This window comes from Herpailurus yagouaroundi, unplaced genomic scaffold (genome assembly GCF_014898765.1).
Source record: "Herpailurus yagouaroundi ecotype Mexico unplaced genomic scaffold, PumYag 197, whole genome shotgun sequence".
In the NCBI taxonomy this organism is placed as follows: Eukaryota; Metazoa; Chordata; class Mammalia; order Carnivora; family Felidae; genus Herpailurus; species Herpailurus yagouaroundi.
This window is the reverse complement of record NW_024412428.1, coordinates 15196169-15214548: the sequence shown is the minus strand read 5'-3', so window position 1 is coordinate 15214548 and position 18380 is coordinate 15196169. Positions and strand designations below refer to the sequence as shown.

The window sequence follows — 18380 nt, the reverse complement described above, 5'->3', positions numbered from 1 at the left end:
AGCTAGCATTCCTGCCAACAATGCAAAAGAGATTCTCTTCACATCCTCGCCAACGTCTGTTGTTGTCTGAGTTAATGTTAGCCATTCTGACAGGTGTGAGGTGGTATTTCATTGTGGTTTTGATTTATATTTCCCTGATGGTGAGTGATGTTGAGCATTTTTTCATGTGTCGGTTGGCCATCTGGATGTCTTCTTTGGAGAAGTGTCTGTTCATGTCTTTTGCCCATTTCTTCACTGGATTATTTGTTTTTTGGGGGTTGAGTTTCATAAGTTCTTTATAGATTTTGGGTACTAACCCTTTATCTGATAATGTCGTTTGCAAATATCTTCTCTCATTCCATCGGTTGCCTTTTAATTTTGCTGATTGTTTCCTTGGCTGTGCAGAAGCTTTTTATTTTGATGAGGTCCCAGTAGTTCACTTTTGTTTTTGTTTCCCTTGCCTCCGGAGACGTGTTGAGTAAGAAGTTGCTGTGGCCACGATGAAAGAGGTTTTTGCCTGCTTTCTCCTCAAGAATTCTGATGGCTTCTTGTCTTACAGTTAGGTTTTTCATCCATTTTGAGTTTATTTTTGTGTACGGTGTAAGAAAGTGGTCCAGGTTCATTCTTCTGCATGTTGCTGTCCAGTTTTCCCAGCACCACTTGCTCAAGAGACTGTCTTTATTCCATTGGGTATTCTTTCCTGCTTTGTCAAAGATTAGTTGGCCATGTGTTTGTGGGTCCATATCTGGGTTCTCTATTCTGTTCCATTGAGCTGAATGTCTGTTCTTGGGTCAGTACCATACTCTCTTGATGATTACAGCTTCTTAATACAGTTTGAAGCCCAAGATTGTGATGCCTCCTGCTTTGGTTTGCTTTTTCAAGGTTGCTTTGGCTATTCAGGGTCTTTTCTGGTTCCACAATTGGTTAGTTATTTTAATAGGTGTTTATTTTTCTTCTGTATCCTTCATAGGCTGGCACATGTACTATTGTTATATTTTTTAGATTAGAAGAAAAATTTGTGGAAAACACAAAGCCAAAACCATCAGAATTGCGCTATACAACTCAAGGGAATAAGCCACGTTATTTTTTGATAACTTCTGTGTTTTCTGACGGAATGCTGCTTGAGAAGAGATGTTAGTGTAAATCCCAAATGGTGGAATTTAGCTTTGAAGGGTAGATTGGATATCTAAAGCAGTGCTTCTCAAACTTTAATATACATCCTAGTCACCTGGCTTGCTTGTTAAAATGCAGATTTTAATTCAGCAGGTATGGGCTAGCGCCTGAGATGCTGCAGTTTTGCCAGGCTCCCAAGTTGCATGATAACTGGGGTCCACAGCCTACTTGGAGTAACAAAACCCTAATACAAAGTTTTTCAGTCGGAATCCATCAGAAGACTCATCTAGAATACCAGTGAAATATAGATTTCAGGCTCCACTTCAGACTTTCCAGTGGAGTCAGGTCTTCAGGGGAAGGACATGGAAATCTGAAATTTTACCAAGTTCCCAGGGGAGTCTGATTTACTCTTAAGATCATGGTTGCCAGTAAAATGAGTATATTTGATTCACACAGACTAGTAGGAGATAATACAGAGTATACGGTCATTATCTTACTAGAAAATGGAAAAGGTTCACAAAAATCTTACCAACTTTAATACATAACTTCCCTAGTCTTCCTCCGGTGTTGTCCCCACTGTTACATGACAACTCCTGTTTCCTTCAAGTCCAGCGAAGGAAAAGATCCTGGTCCTGATCTCTCTGACATTCCAACTTTGCTAAAGGATGACTGTGATACCAATTTATGGAATAAAAAGAAGAGGCACTGTCCAAAAAAGCAGCTGTGTTTGTTACACCTATTTAATGACAAAAGAGATTCTGATTTTGTTTTGTTTTTAAAACCAGTTGGTCAAGCTTAACGAATCAGGAGAGTTTTGAACCAAGCATAAATAGTTGGTGACATTAGCGAGTCAGGAATTTTTGTGCTTGAAATTATATTGTTACTTAGGTTTTTCTCTTTTCGTCACAATACTGATTCCATTACATCTGCTGTCTATCGATTTGATTGTTTAGGTGGAGAAATACGCTAAAGTGGAAAAGTCCATCAAATCTGATGACTCACAACCAACAGTCTGGCCAGCCCATGTAAGTAATCACTACAGCAGTCTCCTTTCTAATAAAGCAGTTTCTAATCTGGGATCTGAATTTATTAAACATGAAGTGCCCAGGATTTTTTTTTTTTAATTTAAAGGATGTATTGGGGGTTTAGTGAATTAAAGGAAAAAACAGGTGTTTTGTTTTTCATAAAGTATGGTTTCCATTGTAAAGGGCAATTTTAATGTAATACTGCATTTTTACTTCTCTTTTGGTTGCATAATGAAGTTTTATCTTTTTAGTATTTAGTATTTGCATTCATATGTCCATATGAAATTCTGCCATATTTCACTTGGGCTTGGTTAACTATTTGGAACTCTTCATTCTTAAAGTGCTATGTAAAAAAGAGTCCTAGTCTTTATTCTCTCAGAAGTGTTAAACAGGTCTATAACCAAAATGCTGTGTCTTCTTATTGCCCAATACAAGTTAATATGTCGTTTATTTTGTTAATTTTGATTATGTATTTACTGAAGAAGGTGCTTATCTGGGGTGTTCTGTCTTTTTCAGGATGTAAAAGATGATTATGTATTTGAATGTGAAGCTGGTAATCAGTATCAGAAAACAAAGCTGACCATTTTGCAGTCACTTGGTGATCCACTTTACTATGGCAAAATACAGCCATGTAAAGAAGATGAAGAAAATGACAGCCAGATGTCTCCATCCCAGTGAGTTCTGTTAAATACATGTAATTGACAAAATTAGGCATCAGAATTTATTCAGCAACTACTGATGAACCATTAATGAATAAAAGTTTCCCTTTGAGGATTCATTTGTTAGTTAAGTACTCCAGTTAGATTTGTGAGTGGACATAAGTAAACCTAAATTACCGTTACCATGTTGTCCAAGAGTTATTTAAAATAATAATGATTTATTTTTAAAAATCTGTGGTATAAATATTTTCATACTTGCTTTGAACGGTATGCCATTGATACCCCTCTTACTCATTATGACTTCTTCCTGGGAGCATGAAGTTTTTCCAAGAAGTAGTTTGTTTAAGTAGGAAGCAAGTTCACTATAAATGATGAAGCTATTAAAGATACTTGGTATTGTGGTACTGCATGTAAGGACAAAGACTCTGTGCTTAATGTAGTTATTGGCTCTAGAAATCTCTATATATTTATATTAATTTGATGTATATATCTAGTGTTTATGTGTCTATACATACATGTACATATATATATTTGATTTTCCAAAACTTATGGACTACATATATTTAGTACAAGCTAATAGTAGTTAGTTTTGTTTTTATTGTTAGTTTGTTAGTTTTTCAATGAAGTTGATGCTGTTTCGAATAGAAGAAACTACAAAGAAGAGGAGCTCAACAGAAAAAAAAGCAGGGGCCAGGCCTATGTTAAATTGTTTATAAAGTCTTTGCTTTTAACACAAGATACTAATTGAAACTATAACAGAAAGATGAATTATAAAGAACAACCTCACCAGTATCTAAATAAAAGTCAATGGGAAGAAATAGTTTGTTACAGAATCGTTAGGTAATTTTTCACATTAGCAGTTTCTTTTGTTGAATACTATGTAGAAAGGTCACATGTTTTGATTACCTGTATTTTAAAAAATCTTCCCCTTAAAGACACATTGGTCATTTTAAATTATTAACTTTTCTCAAACACAAGAAAATAATAGATACTCTTTTTTTCAATTAAAAAAAAATCAGTTCAAAACCCAACTGATTAAATCTAACAAGAATTGAATTTTTTGCCTTTATGTCAGGGAGTTGCTGCAAAAATGCTGCATGATTTATTACTTCCAGTCATTCCTCCATATTCATAAATTACTTGAGTTAATAACTATGAAATTAAAGTTTGAGCTGCATTAACCAAGTTTTTTCTTTTTTTTACATTTTATATTTCAGCTCCTCCACAGATGACCATTCAAATTGGTAATTAAAAAATAAACAAACTCACTACTTTAATCTGTTAAGAAATCATATAAATGTCAAATTTTTTAAAAGGATTTGGTAAAGACATTTTATTGAATTGGCAATAAACTACCTTCCTTGTCTAAAATCTCTTCTAAGATCTGCTCTGTAGACATTAATAATGACGAAAATCAAAGGTTAAAGTGAGAGGAAGGCCAAAGGCCTTGCACACAGCAGTCCAGTGAATTGTACTGTAGGGCAGACACTTGCAAGGATGTATAGTATTTGGTAACTTTCAGCCCAGATTTTGTTTTGACACATAAGTTTTGTGCAAAACTACATCTCCCTTAAATTAAATCAACCAAATTATTTACAGGATTATTTTATAATGCATGCAAAACTTGGTCATTGCTTCATAAGTTTAAATGTATTTAAAAAATATTTTTTTTTGTTGGAATATCTCAGTAGATTTGACTCCTTTTCTAAAACTACAATCACTAAAATATGGAAGCCTTCAAAAGTAATCCCAGGGCTCTTTAACACTACTCTTAACCTAATACTTTTCTCTTTCTTAAACATTTCAGGTTTGTTATTGGATCAAAGACTGATGCTGAGAGGTAAAAATATTTGATTTGTGTCTTTATCTTTAATCTGGATGGATATGAAAAACTTCATTTTTATAGGATAAGGGAGTACTCCGCTAGGAGTCACAACTTTTTTGTTATACCTTAGCTATTACTAGGATTTTTTTTATAGAATTAGGAAAAAAAGGATTTTGTTTAATTAATGTTTAAAAGAATAATGTTTAAAATATAGTTTATTTTAAATAAGTAAATACATATCTGTGGTAGCTAAGGAAGACAATTCCTAAAATAGTACTTTAATCAGAATGTGGGTAAAAGGTAATGGGTAATTTCTTTGTCTGCTTATTGGTTAAGTAATCTGTGCAATATCTGTATTAAAAGGAAGATGTGTATGTTTATGTTTCAATTGTTAATTAGCAAAATGTTTTGAGCATTAGCTTGTCATTGAAAAGATTAAAAGAATATACTTCTGGCACACAGTTAAATTGTCTAATTTGAGGTTTTTGTGTTAATTTTGATGGAAATTCTTTTATTAGTAGTTATTATTTATTGCCTGTAAATTTATGTTTAAAACAGTTAACTAATCCTTACTTGTTTACTCCTGATATTCCAGGGTAGTCAATCAGTACCAGGAGTTGGTCCAGAATGAAGCCAAATGTCCAGTCAAAATGTCACACAGTTCCAGTGGCTCAGCCAGCTTAAGTCAGCTTTCTCCAGGGAAAGAAACAGAAGTGTGTTTGGTTACTTTTATGCACCTAATTTTTTGCACTGCTACTTTTTTGTGCCTAATCGTTAATCAAGGAATATAAGAAATGTTAAGGACTATTTTTTGAGAGATGGGGGTGTTATTTACTATGTAACTTTATATAATGGAAATTTTCAAATATACACAAAAGTAGAGAGAAAAGTATAATGAACACCTGTGTATACTAATCACCCGGCCTCAACAATTATTATTTTCCTGAAAAAGATTTAAGAATGGAAGCTTTGCCTTCAGTATACCTTTCTGCCCTTCTCCCTCAAAGTCTTTGTCTCCACCTACTTAGAAATCTTTCCTTCATCCTGTATGTATACTGTAATTTATTTCATGGATAGCCTTATGCAAAATTATATTTTTTTGTAATGCTTATAATACCCAACCTATAACACTAAGCGTACTTTGCAGAGTTTTAAATTGTGTGTTCTCATCTAGAAGCTGTAGTGGGATTAGTTTATGAATTTCTGATTTGAACTTAATTTTAACAAGTATATTTAATGTCCCTGTTTCTCAGCAGCCCGAGACTGTGTCAGTTCAGTCTTCAGTTTTGGGGAAGGGAGTAAAACACCGACCTCCACCCATCAAACTCCCCTCGAGCTCAGGAAATAGTTCTTCAGGTATCACATTCTTTACTTTTCTCTCATCTTGAGTAAGAAACGTCATACAGTCATTATCTATTTTTTAAACTTTACTCATATTTTGACATAACGCACAGAATTTTGAATTATAAGTGTGGAAAATAACTTTTGTATTCTTCTAGGTAACTATTTTACACCGCAACAGGCCAGCAGCTTTCTTAAATCTCCAACTCCTCCTCCTGCTTCCAAGCCACCAAGTCTTTCTCGGAAGTCATCTGTGGATCTCAATCAAGTCAGCATGCTTTCTCCAGCTGCCTTGTCACCTGCCAGTTCATCACAAAGTGAGTTATAACTTAAATACTTCATTAGCTTTTTGCATTAGCGTTTCTTAAAAGTTATTTTTTTTTGACCAGTAAAATACTGAAATCTGAATGTACTATGTACCCAAAATGTATAAGTTTTTAGAAGCTTCAGGCAGATTTCTTGTTGATTGTATGTATTATGTGTTTATTGTAATTGTATTTGTTTTTCTGTATCTATGTATGCACTGTGTGTATACCTTACAGAGTTGCAACCTACACATCTCCTTAAAAAAAATCTGTTAAATGTGGCAATAAGATTCCAAAATATTTTTTATTCCAGTGTACCCTAGGATCATGTTACATTTTATGTAAACTATGTAGCTGATATGGAAAAAAATGTCATAAGAGTTGTTGCTGCAGTCCTATCTTTGTATATGTAAAAAACCAACTAGTTCCAAGGTGGTGATAAAATAAACTGAAAACCGATTTTTCAAAAACACTCCTACACTCTTAAAAATTGTAATCAGTTACTAAAATGTGGTAATGATCATAAAGCATTCTGAAAATATTAAAATGTAATTTTTACTACTGAATACTTTTTTTTTTAACATCAAGAATTATGCAAGAATTCTAGCATTCAGTTGGGAGAATTTCTTCATATTAGAGATTTCTGAGATATTTAGGTACCAATTTGCAAAAAAGCATTCCAGTTTTTTAGATTTTTTTGTAGATAACTAAAGTGTGCTGAAAGTTTTAATACACTGCACAGTGATAGGGTAGTCTTTGCCTTAGATATAAACATCTTCATCTTGATAGCTCAAAAGGTGTAATTTTTCTGCCTTCTTGTTTTGCACAAAGAAAAATTTATAAATTTCCTGGAAGTCTTATTCACACTTCTTATGTTGTGGGTATGGATTATGTTAATCTACTGCACACAGTTGTTACTTTAAGTAAGGGTTGAGTGACAGCTTCTGGACATTCACATTTCTTTCCTTTCTTTCTGCAGGACATGAAAGCTAAAAAAGAAAACACCTCAAGAGCTTTTGGTTTTATTTTTTTGGTTTTTGTTTTTTGTTTTTGTTTTTTTTTAAAAAGTTGATAAACTGTGCATACTTCATTCACAACAGATTTTCTATACATTCTTACATTTAAACAGAAGTACACAGTTACTGTTAAAGATGCAGTATTATCTATCAAATATTTGCTTTTATAACTGTGTTTTGTAAATTTGTTTGTCAGGATAAACTTGATGTGTTAGGAATTAAACATGTATATTTAGGTGCCAAATATGATTGTTAACCATATGTAATTTATTAAATATGTTCAGAGTTTATCTCAGACTGTTACAGAAAATAAGCAATATTTTTAAAATGAAGTTCTAAATTAGTGAAATCGTAAATAACAAAAAATAATTTGAATTCCCCTTAAACTTTTTAGGCCAAAGGTAGCATGTAGGAAATTAACTTTCAAATGGGTATTGTGGTAGAATACAAATGTATATTTTTACTGTTACTGTAATAGCATCTTTGATGGAATTGCTAGGTGATATACTGCATCCTTAATTGTAATTGAGTGTAGCAACACTCATGTATCATGTGTAGAAATTAACACTTGCAGTTAACTGCTTAAAAAAAACTGGAACAAATTGTCAGTGCTAAGTAAGATTCCATTAACCTTATTTTAAAAAAGGACTGGCCATTTATAACAAACTAGCAATTTTTATTTTTCTCAATGAGCAGGATCTGGAACTCCTAAGCCATCTACTCCTACACCAACCCCTTCATCGACCCCACACCCTCCTGATGCTCAGAGCTCAACTCCTATTACCCCTTCAGCCACCCCTACTCCCCAAGATTCAGGCTTCACCCCTCAGCCCACTTTGTTAACTCAGTTTGCTCAGCAGCAAAGGTCTCTGAGCCAGGCAATGCCTGTAACGACCATTCCTCTTTCCACCATGGTAACATCCATAACTACAGGAACCACGGCCACCCAGGTCATGGCAAACTCTGCTGGACTTAACTTCATCAATGTAGTGGGCTCTGTTTGGTAAGTTTGCACTGATGCTCTGAATTTTTTTTTAAAGATACTGTCACTGATCTAAATAAATTCTTGTGAAATTAATAACAAGTTGCATATATCTGTAACTGAAAAACAGTTTAGATTTGAGTAGAAGCTATCTCAACAAGAATGTTTTTATTTTAGGTAATGCATGTATTAGTGCACTAACATGATACTACTTCGTATTGACCGCAGCATAGATTATCCTGTTTATTCTCAGTGTTACCACCTTTTAATCCCTTAATTAATGTTTTACTCTTCCAAATTATATCTTAAACCTTGGTAAATATACGGTGCTTAGTTTTTAGATAATCTTACTGTCACTGTCTACCATAAAAATGAAACTGAGCCCCAAAGCTGATGTTTAAGACCAGAAGTAGCTACTTGTGTTTGTTTAGTAGTTTGTTTTTTAATCCAAAGAATTACTGTGTAGTTGAGTTTTTCTTTTGTAGTGCAAGTTTAATGCTTTGTCTTATTCTCCCACAGTGGAGCCCAGGCTTTGATGAGTGGTTCAAACCCTATGCTGGGCTGTAACACTGGTGCCATAACTCCTGCAGGAATAAACCTGAGTGGCCTTCTACCCTCAGGAGGTCTGCTACCAAATGCATTGCCCGGTCCAATGCAGGCAGCTTCTCAAGCAGGTCAGAATATTGGAAATAATAACCTCTAAAAAAATTAAAGTATATGCTAATATAAAAATGTCATTATAAGCATATTGTATACACTTAATGTGCTTATTTCTTGAAGCATTATGTCGCAGATATTTCATTTTAAAAGCCCTTGAAGTTCTGATATTTGAATTAAAAACCATTTAACAATTCTGTGAAAAACATGGTAAGTTTCTACAAACTCGATCTGCCTTCCAAACATAATAAATTAACTGGTTGCCTTATTGTCAGTGTAGTCCTATTCCAGGTAAAAGAAATACATTTTGCAAACTAGGTTGCGTGAGAAAGGCAACAGGGAATGGCAATAAAAAGCCCAGCTTCTGGAGCCAGACTGCCTGAGTTTGAATTGCAGTTGTGCAGTTTACTAACAGTGTAATCATGGGAAAGTCACCTCACTTTCCTTCTTAATAAAATGGGGAATAATTATTAATGCCTTGCCTCAGACTTGTGAAGATTAAATGAGTCGATACAGATGATGGACTTAAACTGCCTGAAACACATAAGCATTCAAAAATATTTTTTGTTCTCATCATACTTAGTAATAGTTTTATTTCAGCAGTAGTTATTGCTATTAAATGTCCTGGGAAACAGTTGTAATGACTTACAGTATTTTTTTTTAATTTTGAAATTATTTAATTTTGAGAGGGAGAGAACGTGCAGGGGTGCAAGTTGGGGAGGGGTGAGGGGAGAAGGGGTGGGCAGTATCCAAAGGTGGCTCTGCGCTGACAGCAGTGAGCCCGAGGCGGGGCTCAAACTCATGAACCATGAGATCATGACCTGAGCCAAAGTAGGACGCTCAACTGAGCCACCCAGGTGTCCCAAGTACTAATTTTTAGTGCTGTTTAAAAGAACATGTTGTAGTATCTTGGAACAATCCAGTTTCTTACTGCTGACAAAAAATTTAGCAGGAAAAACAAACTTAAGAAAATTTTATTCTGAGTTGAGAAGTCAAACCCAAAGAATATAAACAAGGTGACACATACTGCTCTGATTTCCTAATTCTAGCTGGTGATTTCATTTTAATGTTCGTAAATGTTTCTTTAGTGGCAAAAGCCCTGGAAATGGAATCAAATGTTGAAATTAGGACGTTTATATTTACATATACTTCTACCAATTAGTTACACGTGGCTCCAGATGTTAACCATGGGGCCTGAAGTCACTTGTCTCCCTCAGTTTCATTGCTCTAAAATGGGAGTAAAAATATCTAACTTCAGATGGTACTTAAGAGAAATTAATGAAGTGATCTGAAAGTGCCTTTGGTAAGCTATTAAGCATTATACAGAGGTGATCCATTTTTAAAAGAAGTTATGTCTTATCTTTTCATGAGAATCTATAGTATATCAATACTGTAATATTTTAGAGTGATTATGCACCTTCATTTTCTTATTCAAGGCTTTGATACTATTGCCTGTGAATGTCCTGCCTCATGTCTTTTTTTAATGCAATTGTCTGCTTTAGAGGACTAGATACATTTTAATGAGTGTTCAATTTGGTATATTTTGTTAGCAGAATGTACACATACTTTGAGAGCATATGTGGCCCACAAAGCCTACTGAAAAAGTTTGCCAATCCCTGCTTTATAATCTGCTCTGTGTTGCCTCACAGATTTTTGAGAATAAATTCAGAATAGCAGAACATTGTTTCCTGACTTTCAGTTTTGAGCCTTATACACAAAATTCAGTGTTCTTTAACCTTATTAATATTACCATTTATACTTGAAAAAAAATAGCATTTGGGTTCTCAAAGATAGGATTATTACTGTATATACGATACTTAGCATGAAAGGATTTAAATATATGTCAATACCTGAAATGTTTTTCTGTAACAGTGATAGTTTTATTACGCAATAGTTACTACTTTCTCCAGCCAAAACTCAAAACAGTAATAAGGAAGTTATCATTTGTGAAACGATAGACTACAGAAATGCCTCGCTTTATTGCATTTTGCAGATACTGCATTTTCTTTTACAAATTGAAGGTTTGTGGCAACCCTGCATTAAGCAAAGCTGTTGATGCCATTTTTCCAACAGCATTTGTTCATTTCATACCTCTTGGTCACATTTTGGTAATTCTTGAAATATTTCAAGTCTTTTCATTATTAATTGCATTTGTTACAGTCATCTGCCATCAATATGACTCATTGAAAGCTTGGCTGATATATTTTTCGCAAAATATTTTAATTGAGGTTTGCACCTTGTGTTTTTAGACACAATGCTGTTGCCCACTTAATAGACTATAATATCAACATAACTTATATTCTCTGGGAAATCAGAAAATTCATTTAACTTGATCTAATGCAATATTTGCTATTGCAGTTTTCCTTCCAGACTACTGCAGTGGTCTGGAATTGAACCCCCAATATCTCAGAGTTATGCCTATAAAATGTACATGTGGTGCTCCATAGTGATGAATTTTTTTGTTGCTTTCTGACATATTTTGAAACTATAGAAAAAATAACCACATCTATGCAGAAAGTACTTAAAATGTTATATTCCTATACACTAACATCTAAAATATTTTGAAGTGTAATAAAATTTTAATTCCCTGTTCTAACCATGAGTTTCATTTAACAGGTGTTCCATTTGGTTTAAAAAATACTTCAAATCTCAGGCCCTTAAATCTACTCCAGGTAAATGTGAAACACTTTTTGATTGAAGCTTGTATACTTTATATCTTTTTTAATGATGTATGTCTGATCATATGAGCATTTGAAATTTTGAAGTCCGTTTGAAATCTTCTAAGGGTGTGGTTAATTGTTGCTCTTTTTGTATGATCACATGGAAAGTGTGTAAGGAGAAAGAATCTGTATCCTGTATACCCTGCTCACTGGTTCCAGCACCCTGCCTAGTCAACTACCAAGGACTACACTTGCCTACAATAGCAGTAATCAATATACTTAGAAAATAATTCCTCTCTCAACAGACATTTTATGTGTACATTGTATGTATGACTGTTTGTTTGAAGAGAGATTTTAAAATAGCTATTTGTTCTTTCCTAAGTAGAATATGATTGTTTAGCACAGTGCCAGGCACTTAATAGTCATTCAATAAATGTGTGTCAGATTAGTTTGTGTCTAATGATGAGGCGTTACTTACATGTTGTCAGTGTCAACATATAGATATTGAAAGTGGAGAATTTAGTACACGTTGTGAACTTAGAATATTCTGGGTGTTACGCTAAGTACTTGAAGGATGAAGTCCAATATAAAGCTACCAGGTTGGAAAATCAATAGGATTATCTACAGAGAATTTTAGATTTAGATTCTAAATGTCTAGACACAAAATGGCGGAGTTTTGGATTATTGGGAAATAAGAGAACCAGACAAATCAACCCAACCTGGTATTCAGGAATAAGAAACAAATCAGGAAATGTATTTTAAGCCAAAACTTAAAAAAATATTTCTTACACAAGATGCAGACAGTGTATTTACAGAATGTAATCACATTGGTTTATTTAGCCAGTGTTCCTGCCTGCATATTCCTTAATAGCACTAATAATAAGGAACAAGGCCACTTTATACGTTAATTATGTTTTGCTACATTTATTACCTGACATAGGAAGGAACAGTTGGCTTAGGCTATGTTCAAATTTCCAAATTTGTCTAACGATGAGCTGTACTGGGTTTAGAGATTTTGACTTACACATTTTTTTTTTTTTTTTTGACTATGCAGATCTAACAGTTCTATAGTTGGGTATTTATTTGCTCAGACTTTCTTATAAGGACTTCAGTGTGCTTACACAGTAGTCCCTCATTATCCACAGGAGATAATGTTTCAAGACCCCCAGTAGATCCCTAAAACATGGATAGTACCAAAACCCTGTATATATTGTTTTTTCTAATACATCGTACTGTTAACCTTAAAGATAAAACTGTCAGGTATTTTACCAACAAAATGGGTTTATTTGGAAATAACAGAAAATTGCTATTTGGGCCAAGCAAGCTATGACAAAACCATAGGCAAGTTCAACAGATGAAGGAGAGGAATGTTATTTTATGATGGAGGAGGAAGTTGGAAAGGGTTGTTTTGAATGAAGTCCAAATGAGAAAAGTTCAGGGTAATGACAGCTTCTCATTGGATGAGTTTCAGGGTGGTTGATTTCTTGTAGGAGATGTAGTATGCATCCCAGTAACTGTCACTGATAATTCTTTCCTGTTGAGGATTCTTTTGTTGGGGTCTTATAATTGACAATCTTCCTATAAATGACATTGAGCCTCCTAACTCTAGTTAGGCTTCCCTTTATTTTAACAGTTCCTACAGTGAAGTTTAATTTATGAATTAGACACAGTAAGAGATTAACAGTAACTAATAGAACAGTTACAATAGTACAGCGTACTATTAGTTATGTAAATATGGTTCCTCTCTCAAAATATTTTATTGTACTGTACTCACCCTTCTTGTGATGTGAGATGATAAAATGCCTATGTGATGAGATGAAGGGAGGCGAATGACGTAGGCATTGTGACAAAGCATTAGGCCACTTTTGACCTGACCATATCCAGAGGCTCATCGGCTTGTGGACTACAGTTGACTGTAGTAACTAAAACCGGGGAAAGCAAAACCATGCATAAACGGGGACTACTATAACTTAAACCCCTATAGAATAAATGGAAAAACTATTTGTTTCCTGATGCATTTGGAAACCATAGTTTTAATTTTTAACATGGAGTTTTCTGGGTGCTTTAACAAGTGCTTTGGGGTGTTTGGTTTGGTTTGTTTTTTGGAGTATTTTAGATAATGTAATGACAGCAGCGAGTAGTACCTCCAAACTAAAAATATGGGTATCTAATGCACTTCCTTTGCAGCTTTGAAATTCCTTACTGTGTTACATAAGAATCCATGCATGCTGGGTTTTCATAAAGCTAGAACAAATTAAAGAAGTTTTCTTAATGTGTGTCTCTGATCATCACTAGTTTCCTTTATACTTTGTAGTCATTTGATGCTGTTTTATATTGATGTGTAAGAAGAGTTCAATGTATATTTGGATAGCTAACTATTAACCTGAAGCAGATAAATACATGTTTGAGATTACTTACATATTTGAGAGCCCAAAGCTGTAGCACTTAGAAATTGTTTTTAGATTTTCTTTAAAGGCAGGGATATTGGTTTGGTTTGGTTTGGTTTGGTTTGGTTTGGTTTTTGTTCACCTGTTTTCTTCAATCCAGAGAAAAATGCCTTGATACACAGTGAATGTTCCAAAAGTATGTATGGAATAAAGAAATTTAAATAATATGAAATCAGCTAATTAGCTCTTCTTTAATAGCTTCCAGGTGGTTCACTCATTTTTAACACTCTGCAGCAGCAGCAACAGCAGCTTTCTCAGTTTACGCCACAGCAGCCTCAGCAGCCCACCACTTCCAGTCCTCAGCAGCCAGGAGAGCAGGTATGTACTTCCTAGCCCTCCATTGGCTTTGTCTTACAGAACTGCCAACTTTTTTTTTTTTTTTTTTGGTATATTTCAGGCATATTTGATGTGCTTTTAGTTTGTTCAAACAAACAGTTCTTATTCTGCTTTTCTTTATTAGCAGTACTAGTGATGAGTTACTGGGTGCCTATTTCAAATCCTCTTTCTGCTCCTATTGCCCATGCACTTTTGCCAGTCATCAATCTTCTGTGTATAGTATTTTTTGTCTCTGTTGGAATAGAGATGTCCCTATTGTTATGAAGCTTAGGGCAGAGGGAAGAGACACACAAATAAATATTTATATGTTGTTAAACAGAATGAGATTGAATAATAGCTGCAGTAAGTTAAATTAGGAGAAACTACATATTTTTCTGAACCTTTGCTATACTTTGGAATGATCTGGGAACTAAAAATACTGATTTTGGGGTCCTACCGCCCCAGAGTTTTCTCTTAGTGCACAAAGATTCCCCAGTCAAGTCTTGGTTGGGTAAAATGCTCATCCTCTAATAGACTCTCAGGAAGGGCACATTCAAAACAATTTTTCTTTATTCTTTAACTCATGAAGGATTACTTGGCTGGATAGAAAAATTGATTTGCATTTGTTTTTTAATTGTGATAAAATACACGTAATACATAATTTGCTGTTTTCAGTCATTTTAAATGCACATCTTAAGTAGTGTTAAGTATACTTATATTGTCACGCACCAGTCTCCAGAGCATTTTCATCTTGCAAAACTGAACCTCTGTGTCCATTAGACAATAATTCCCTAATTCCCTTCCCGAGTCCTGACAACTACTTTCTTTTTCTCCGTGTTTGACTGCTGTAGACAGTATTTGTCTTTCGGTGACTGGCTTATTTCACTACTGTCATGTCCTCCAGGTTCATCCGTGTTTTAGTGTGTCAAAATTTCTGTACTTTTTAAGGCTGAATAATATTCCATTGTGGAATTCCATTGTGGATATTCCATAGATCTCGAGATATCTGTACACACCCACACACACATTTTGTTTCTTCCATCTGTCAGTGGACACATGAATTGCTTCCATCATTTGGTGGTGATAAATACTGCTGTGAACATGGGTGTACAAATAGCTCTTCAAGTCCTTGCTTTCAGTTCTTGTGGATAATCCCCAGGAGTAGGATTTTTAATTTTTGAGGGACCTGCACACTGTTTTCCATAAGGCTATACGATTTTATATTCTCCACAGCAGTGCACAAAGTTTGTTTCTCCACATTCTAACAGGTTTCAACACTTGTTATTTTCTGGGCTTTTTTAAAATAGTAGCCATCCTAATAGATGTGAGGTAATCTCTCCTTGTGGTTTGTGTTTCCCTAATGATTAGTGTTGTTGAACATCTTTTCATGTATTGCTCTCATCATTTATATATCTTCTTTGGAGAAATGTTTACTCAGCTCCTTTCGCCCATTTTTTAAATCAGGTTTTTTGGGGGTTTTGTTGTTCGTGAGTTACAGAAATTCTTATTAATCCTTTATCAAGTATATAATTTGCACATACTTTCTTCTACTCCATGGGTCGCTTTTTCACTCTTTTGATTGTCTTTTGATGCCCAGAAGTGTTTAATTTTGATGTAGTCCCCACTTACCTATTTTTACTTTTGCTGCTTGTGCTTTTGGTATGTCATATTGAAATCTTTGCCAGATCAAGTGTTGTGAAGCTTTTAAGTTTTCTTCTGAGAGTTCTATAGTTTTAATTTGTTGAAAATGCTGCCCACTGTTCACTTACTTTGTAGGTTTTTGGAAAGTCTGGCACTAGTTACAATTACCTTGCTGTTTGTTGTAAGTTAACTGCAGAATATTGCCTAGAAACCCTGAAAATTTGTTTTTATGTTTAAAGTCTGAAACTGTCAGAATTTATCTTTCCATCCTTTCCTATGGGCCCTTTTAATGTGTGTCTTCAGGTCTTTATTTCTGGAATAATTTCCTGCATTGTAGTTTTAATTTGCTCCTTTTTTTTCCTAGTTTCTTAAGGTAGGAGCTTAGATTATTGAGTTGCAGCCTTTCTTTTCTAAAATAAACAGTGTTATAAATTTCTTTCTCCAGTAGTGTTTGAGCTGCTTTCCAGAAATTTTGATGTATGTGCTTTCATTTTCATTCATCAGAGAGTATTCTCTAATGTCCCTCATGAATTCTTTGTTAAGTCCATGGGTTGTTTAGATGTGTGCAATTTGATTTCCACATATTTGAGAATTTTCCAGATAACTTTCTGTAATTGCTTCCTATTTTAATTCCATTGTGTTGCAAAAACATGTATTTTTCAGTTCTCTCAAGTTTTTTGAGTTTTTCTTGATGATCTTGTGGTTTTTGTCTTACAGTTCTGTTTAACACTGTAGGGTGTTTTTAGAAGTTGTGCTAGTTGGGTGGAAGTTTTGGGGAGTTATATTTGGGGAGTTTTCCTTTGTTTTAGGATAGATTTGTTATAGAAGTAATGTAATCTGTTTTTCTTATTCCTATTCATTTCATGAGCAGAGTTCCAAGTTCAAGAGGGTCCTCTTCTGTCAGTTCTGTGCTCTTCTGTGCAGTATCTAGGGAAGTCCCTTGAAGATAAATGTCTTACAACGTTTTTGAAATGTTTGAATTAATGTTGTTTACTAAAATGTTATTTCAGACACTATTTTTGGTGGTACCAAAGTCTTTCAGAACAAAAGTTTTTAGTTTTGGTGATGTTTGAGTTATCAGTTTATTTCTTTTATAGACTATGCTTTATGTATTATGTCTAGGAATGCCTCACCCCACCCTAGACCCCAAAGATTTTCTCCTGAGTTGTCTTCTAACACCTTTATAACTTTTCATTTAAATCTGCGATCCATTTCCAGTCAATTTTTGTGTCAGGTATAAGACTTAGGTCCACATTGGTAGGGGGCAAAGAGGGAACATTGTCCAATTTCTACAGCACTGTTTGTTGAAAATGCCATCTTCATAGGTTTAATTACTTTTGCACCTTTGTAAAGATGTATTTGCATGGCTCTTTGTGTTCTCTATTCTTTTCCACTTATCTATGTTTCTGTCCCTGTGCTGGTACCACACTGTCTTGATCTGTGTAAGCTATATGGGAAATCTTAAAATCAGGCAAAGATTTTCCTCCTGTTTTGTTTTTCAAAATTGCTTAGCTATTCCAGATCTTTTGCCTTTACGTACAAATTTTATTTAAAAAAAAAAATTTTTTTTTTTAACGTTTATTTATTTTTGAGACAGAGAGAGACAGAGCATGAACGGGGGAGGGTCAGAGAGAGAGGGAGACACAGAATCTGAAACAGGCTCCAGGCTCTGAGCGCAGGGCTCGAACTCATGGACTGCGAGATCATGACCTGAGCCGAAGTCAGACGCTTAACCGACTGAGCCACCCAGACGCCCCTACGTACAAATTTTAGAATCATCCTGTCTATAGATAAGGGGCGGGGGGGCAGGGGAGGAAAAATGGGATTTTTAAAGAAATTGAATTTAAACCCATACGTCAGTTCGAGAGTGACTTTACCATCTTTACTGTGTGAATTTTCTAGTCCATGAACACGGAACTGTCTCTACCTAAGCCAGAATCAGCTACCTTTCAGCATATAAGTCCTATATATGTTTTGCAGATTTATACCAAAGTGGGTTTTTGTTTTTCTTTTTTTGAGTTATAAATGGTAGGTACTTCTTTAAATTTCAGGTTTCCACATGTTCACTAATAGTATATAAAATTTATTTTTGTATGTTGATCTTATATTCTGAAATCTTACTGAACTAACTCATTTATTAGTTTTAGGAGTTTTTTTGTAGATTCTTTATGATTTTCCTTTTAGATAGTCATTCCATTTGCAAATAAAGACAGTTTTCTTTTTTTGTCTCTTTATTTCCTTTTTTCATTGTGATCATTAGAAATTCTGGTACTTAAAAAAAAAAGGAAAGAAAGAAATTCTAGAACTACATTGCAAAGAGTTTTAAGCTTTAAAAAATAGTTTTGATGAAGCTTTATAGAAAGCTTAGGAATTATTAATACAGCATCAAACAAACCAATAAAGAATGAATTCTGG

General features: G+C 34.4%; 1 protein-coding gene across 26 annotated transcripts in view; it reads left to right on the top strand.

The window, feature by feature from the left end:
* Positions 1-18380, top strand: part of SUPT20H (SPT20 homolog, SAGA complex component) — a 43552-nt gene that overhangs the window by 21925 nt on the left and 3247 nt on the right. For 20 of the 26 annotated variants that reach the window (XM_040448235.1, XM_040448249.1, XM_040448243.1 and 17 more), the window contains 11 exons: positions 2046-2117; positions 2634-2791; positions 3994-4020; positions 4584-4616; positions 5197-5314; positions 5855-5957; positions 6101-6259; positions 7960-8266; positions 8765-8919; positions 11519-11574; positions 14208-14327. In XM_040448235.1, the coding sequence (XP_040304169.1) occupies positions 2046-2117; positions 2634-2791; positions 3994-4020; positions 4584-4616; positions 5197-5314; positions 5855-5957; positions 6101-6259; positions 7960-8266; positions 8765-8919; positions 11519-11574; positions 14208-14327 (1308 nt within the window). The remainder of the gene's footprint in view (positions 1-2045; positions 2118-2633; positions 2792-3993; positions 4021-4583; positions 4617-5196; positions 5315-5854; positions 5958-6100; positions 6260-7959; positions 8267-8764; positions 8920-11518; positions 11575-14207; positions 14328-18380) is intronic. The other 6 variants (XM_040448257.1, XM_040448255.1, XM_040448256.1 and 3 more) reach the window with 3 other exon arrangements.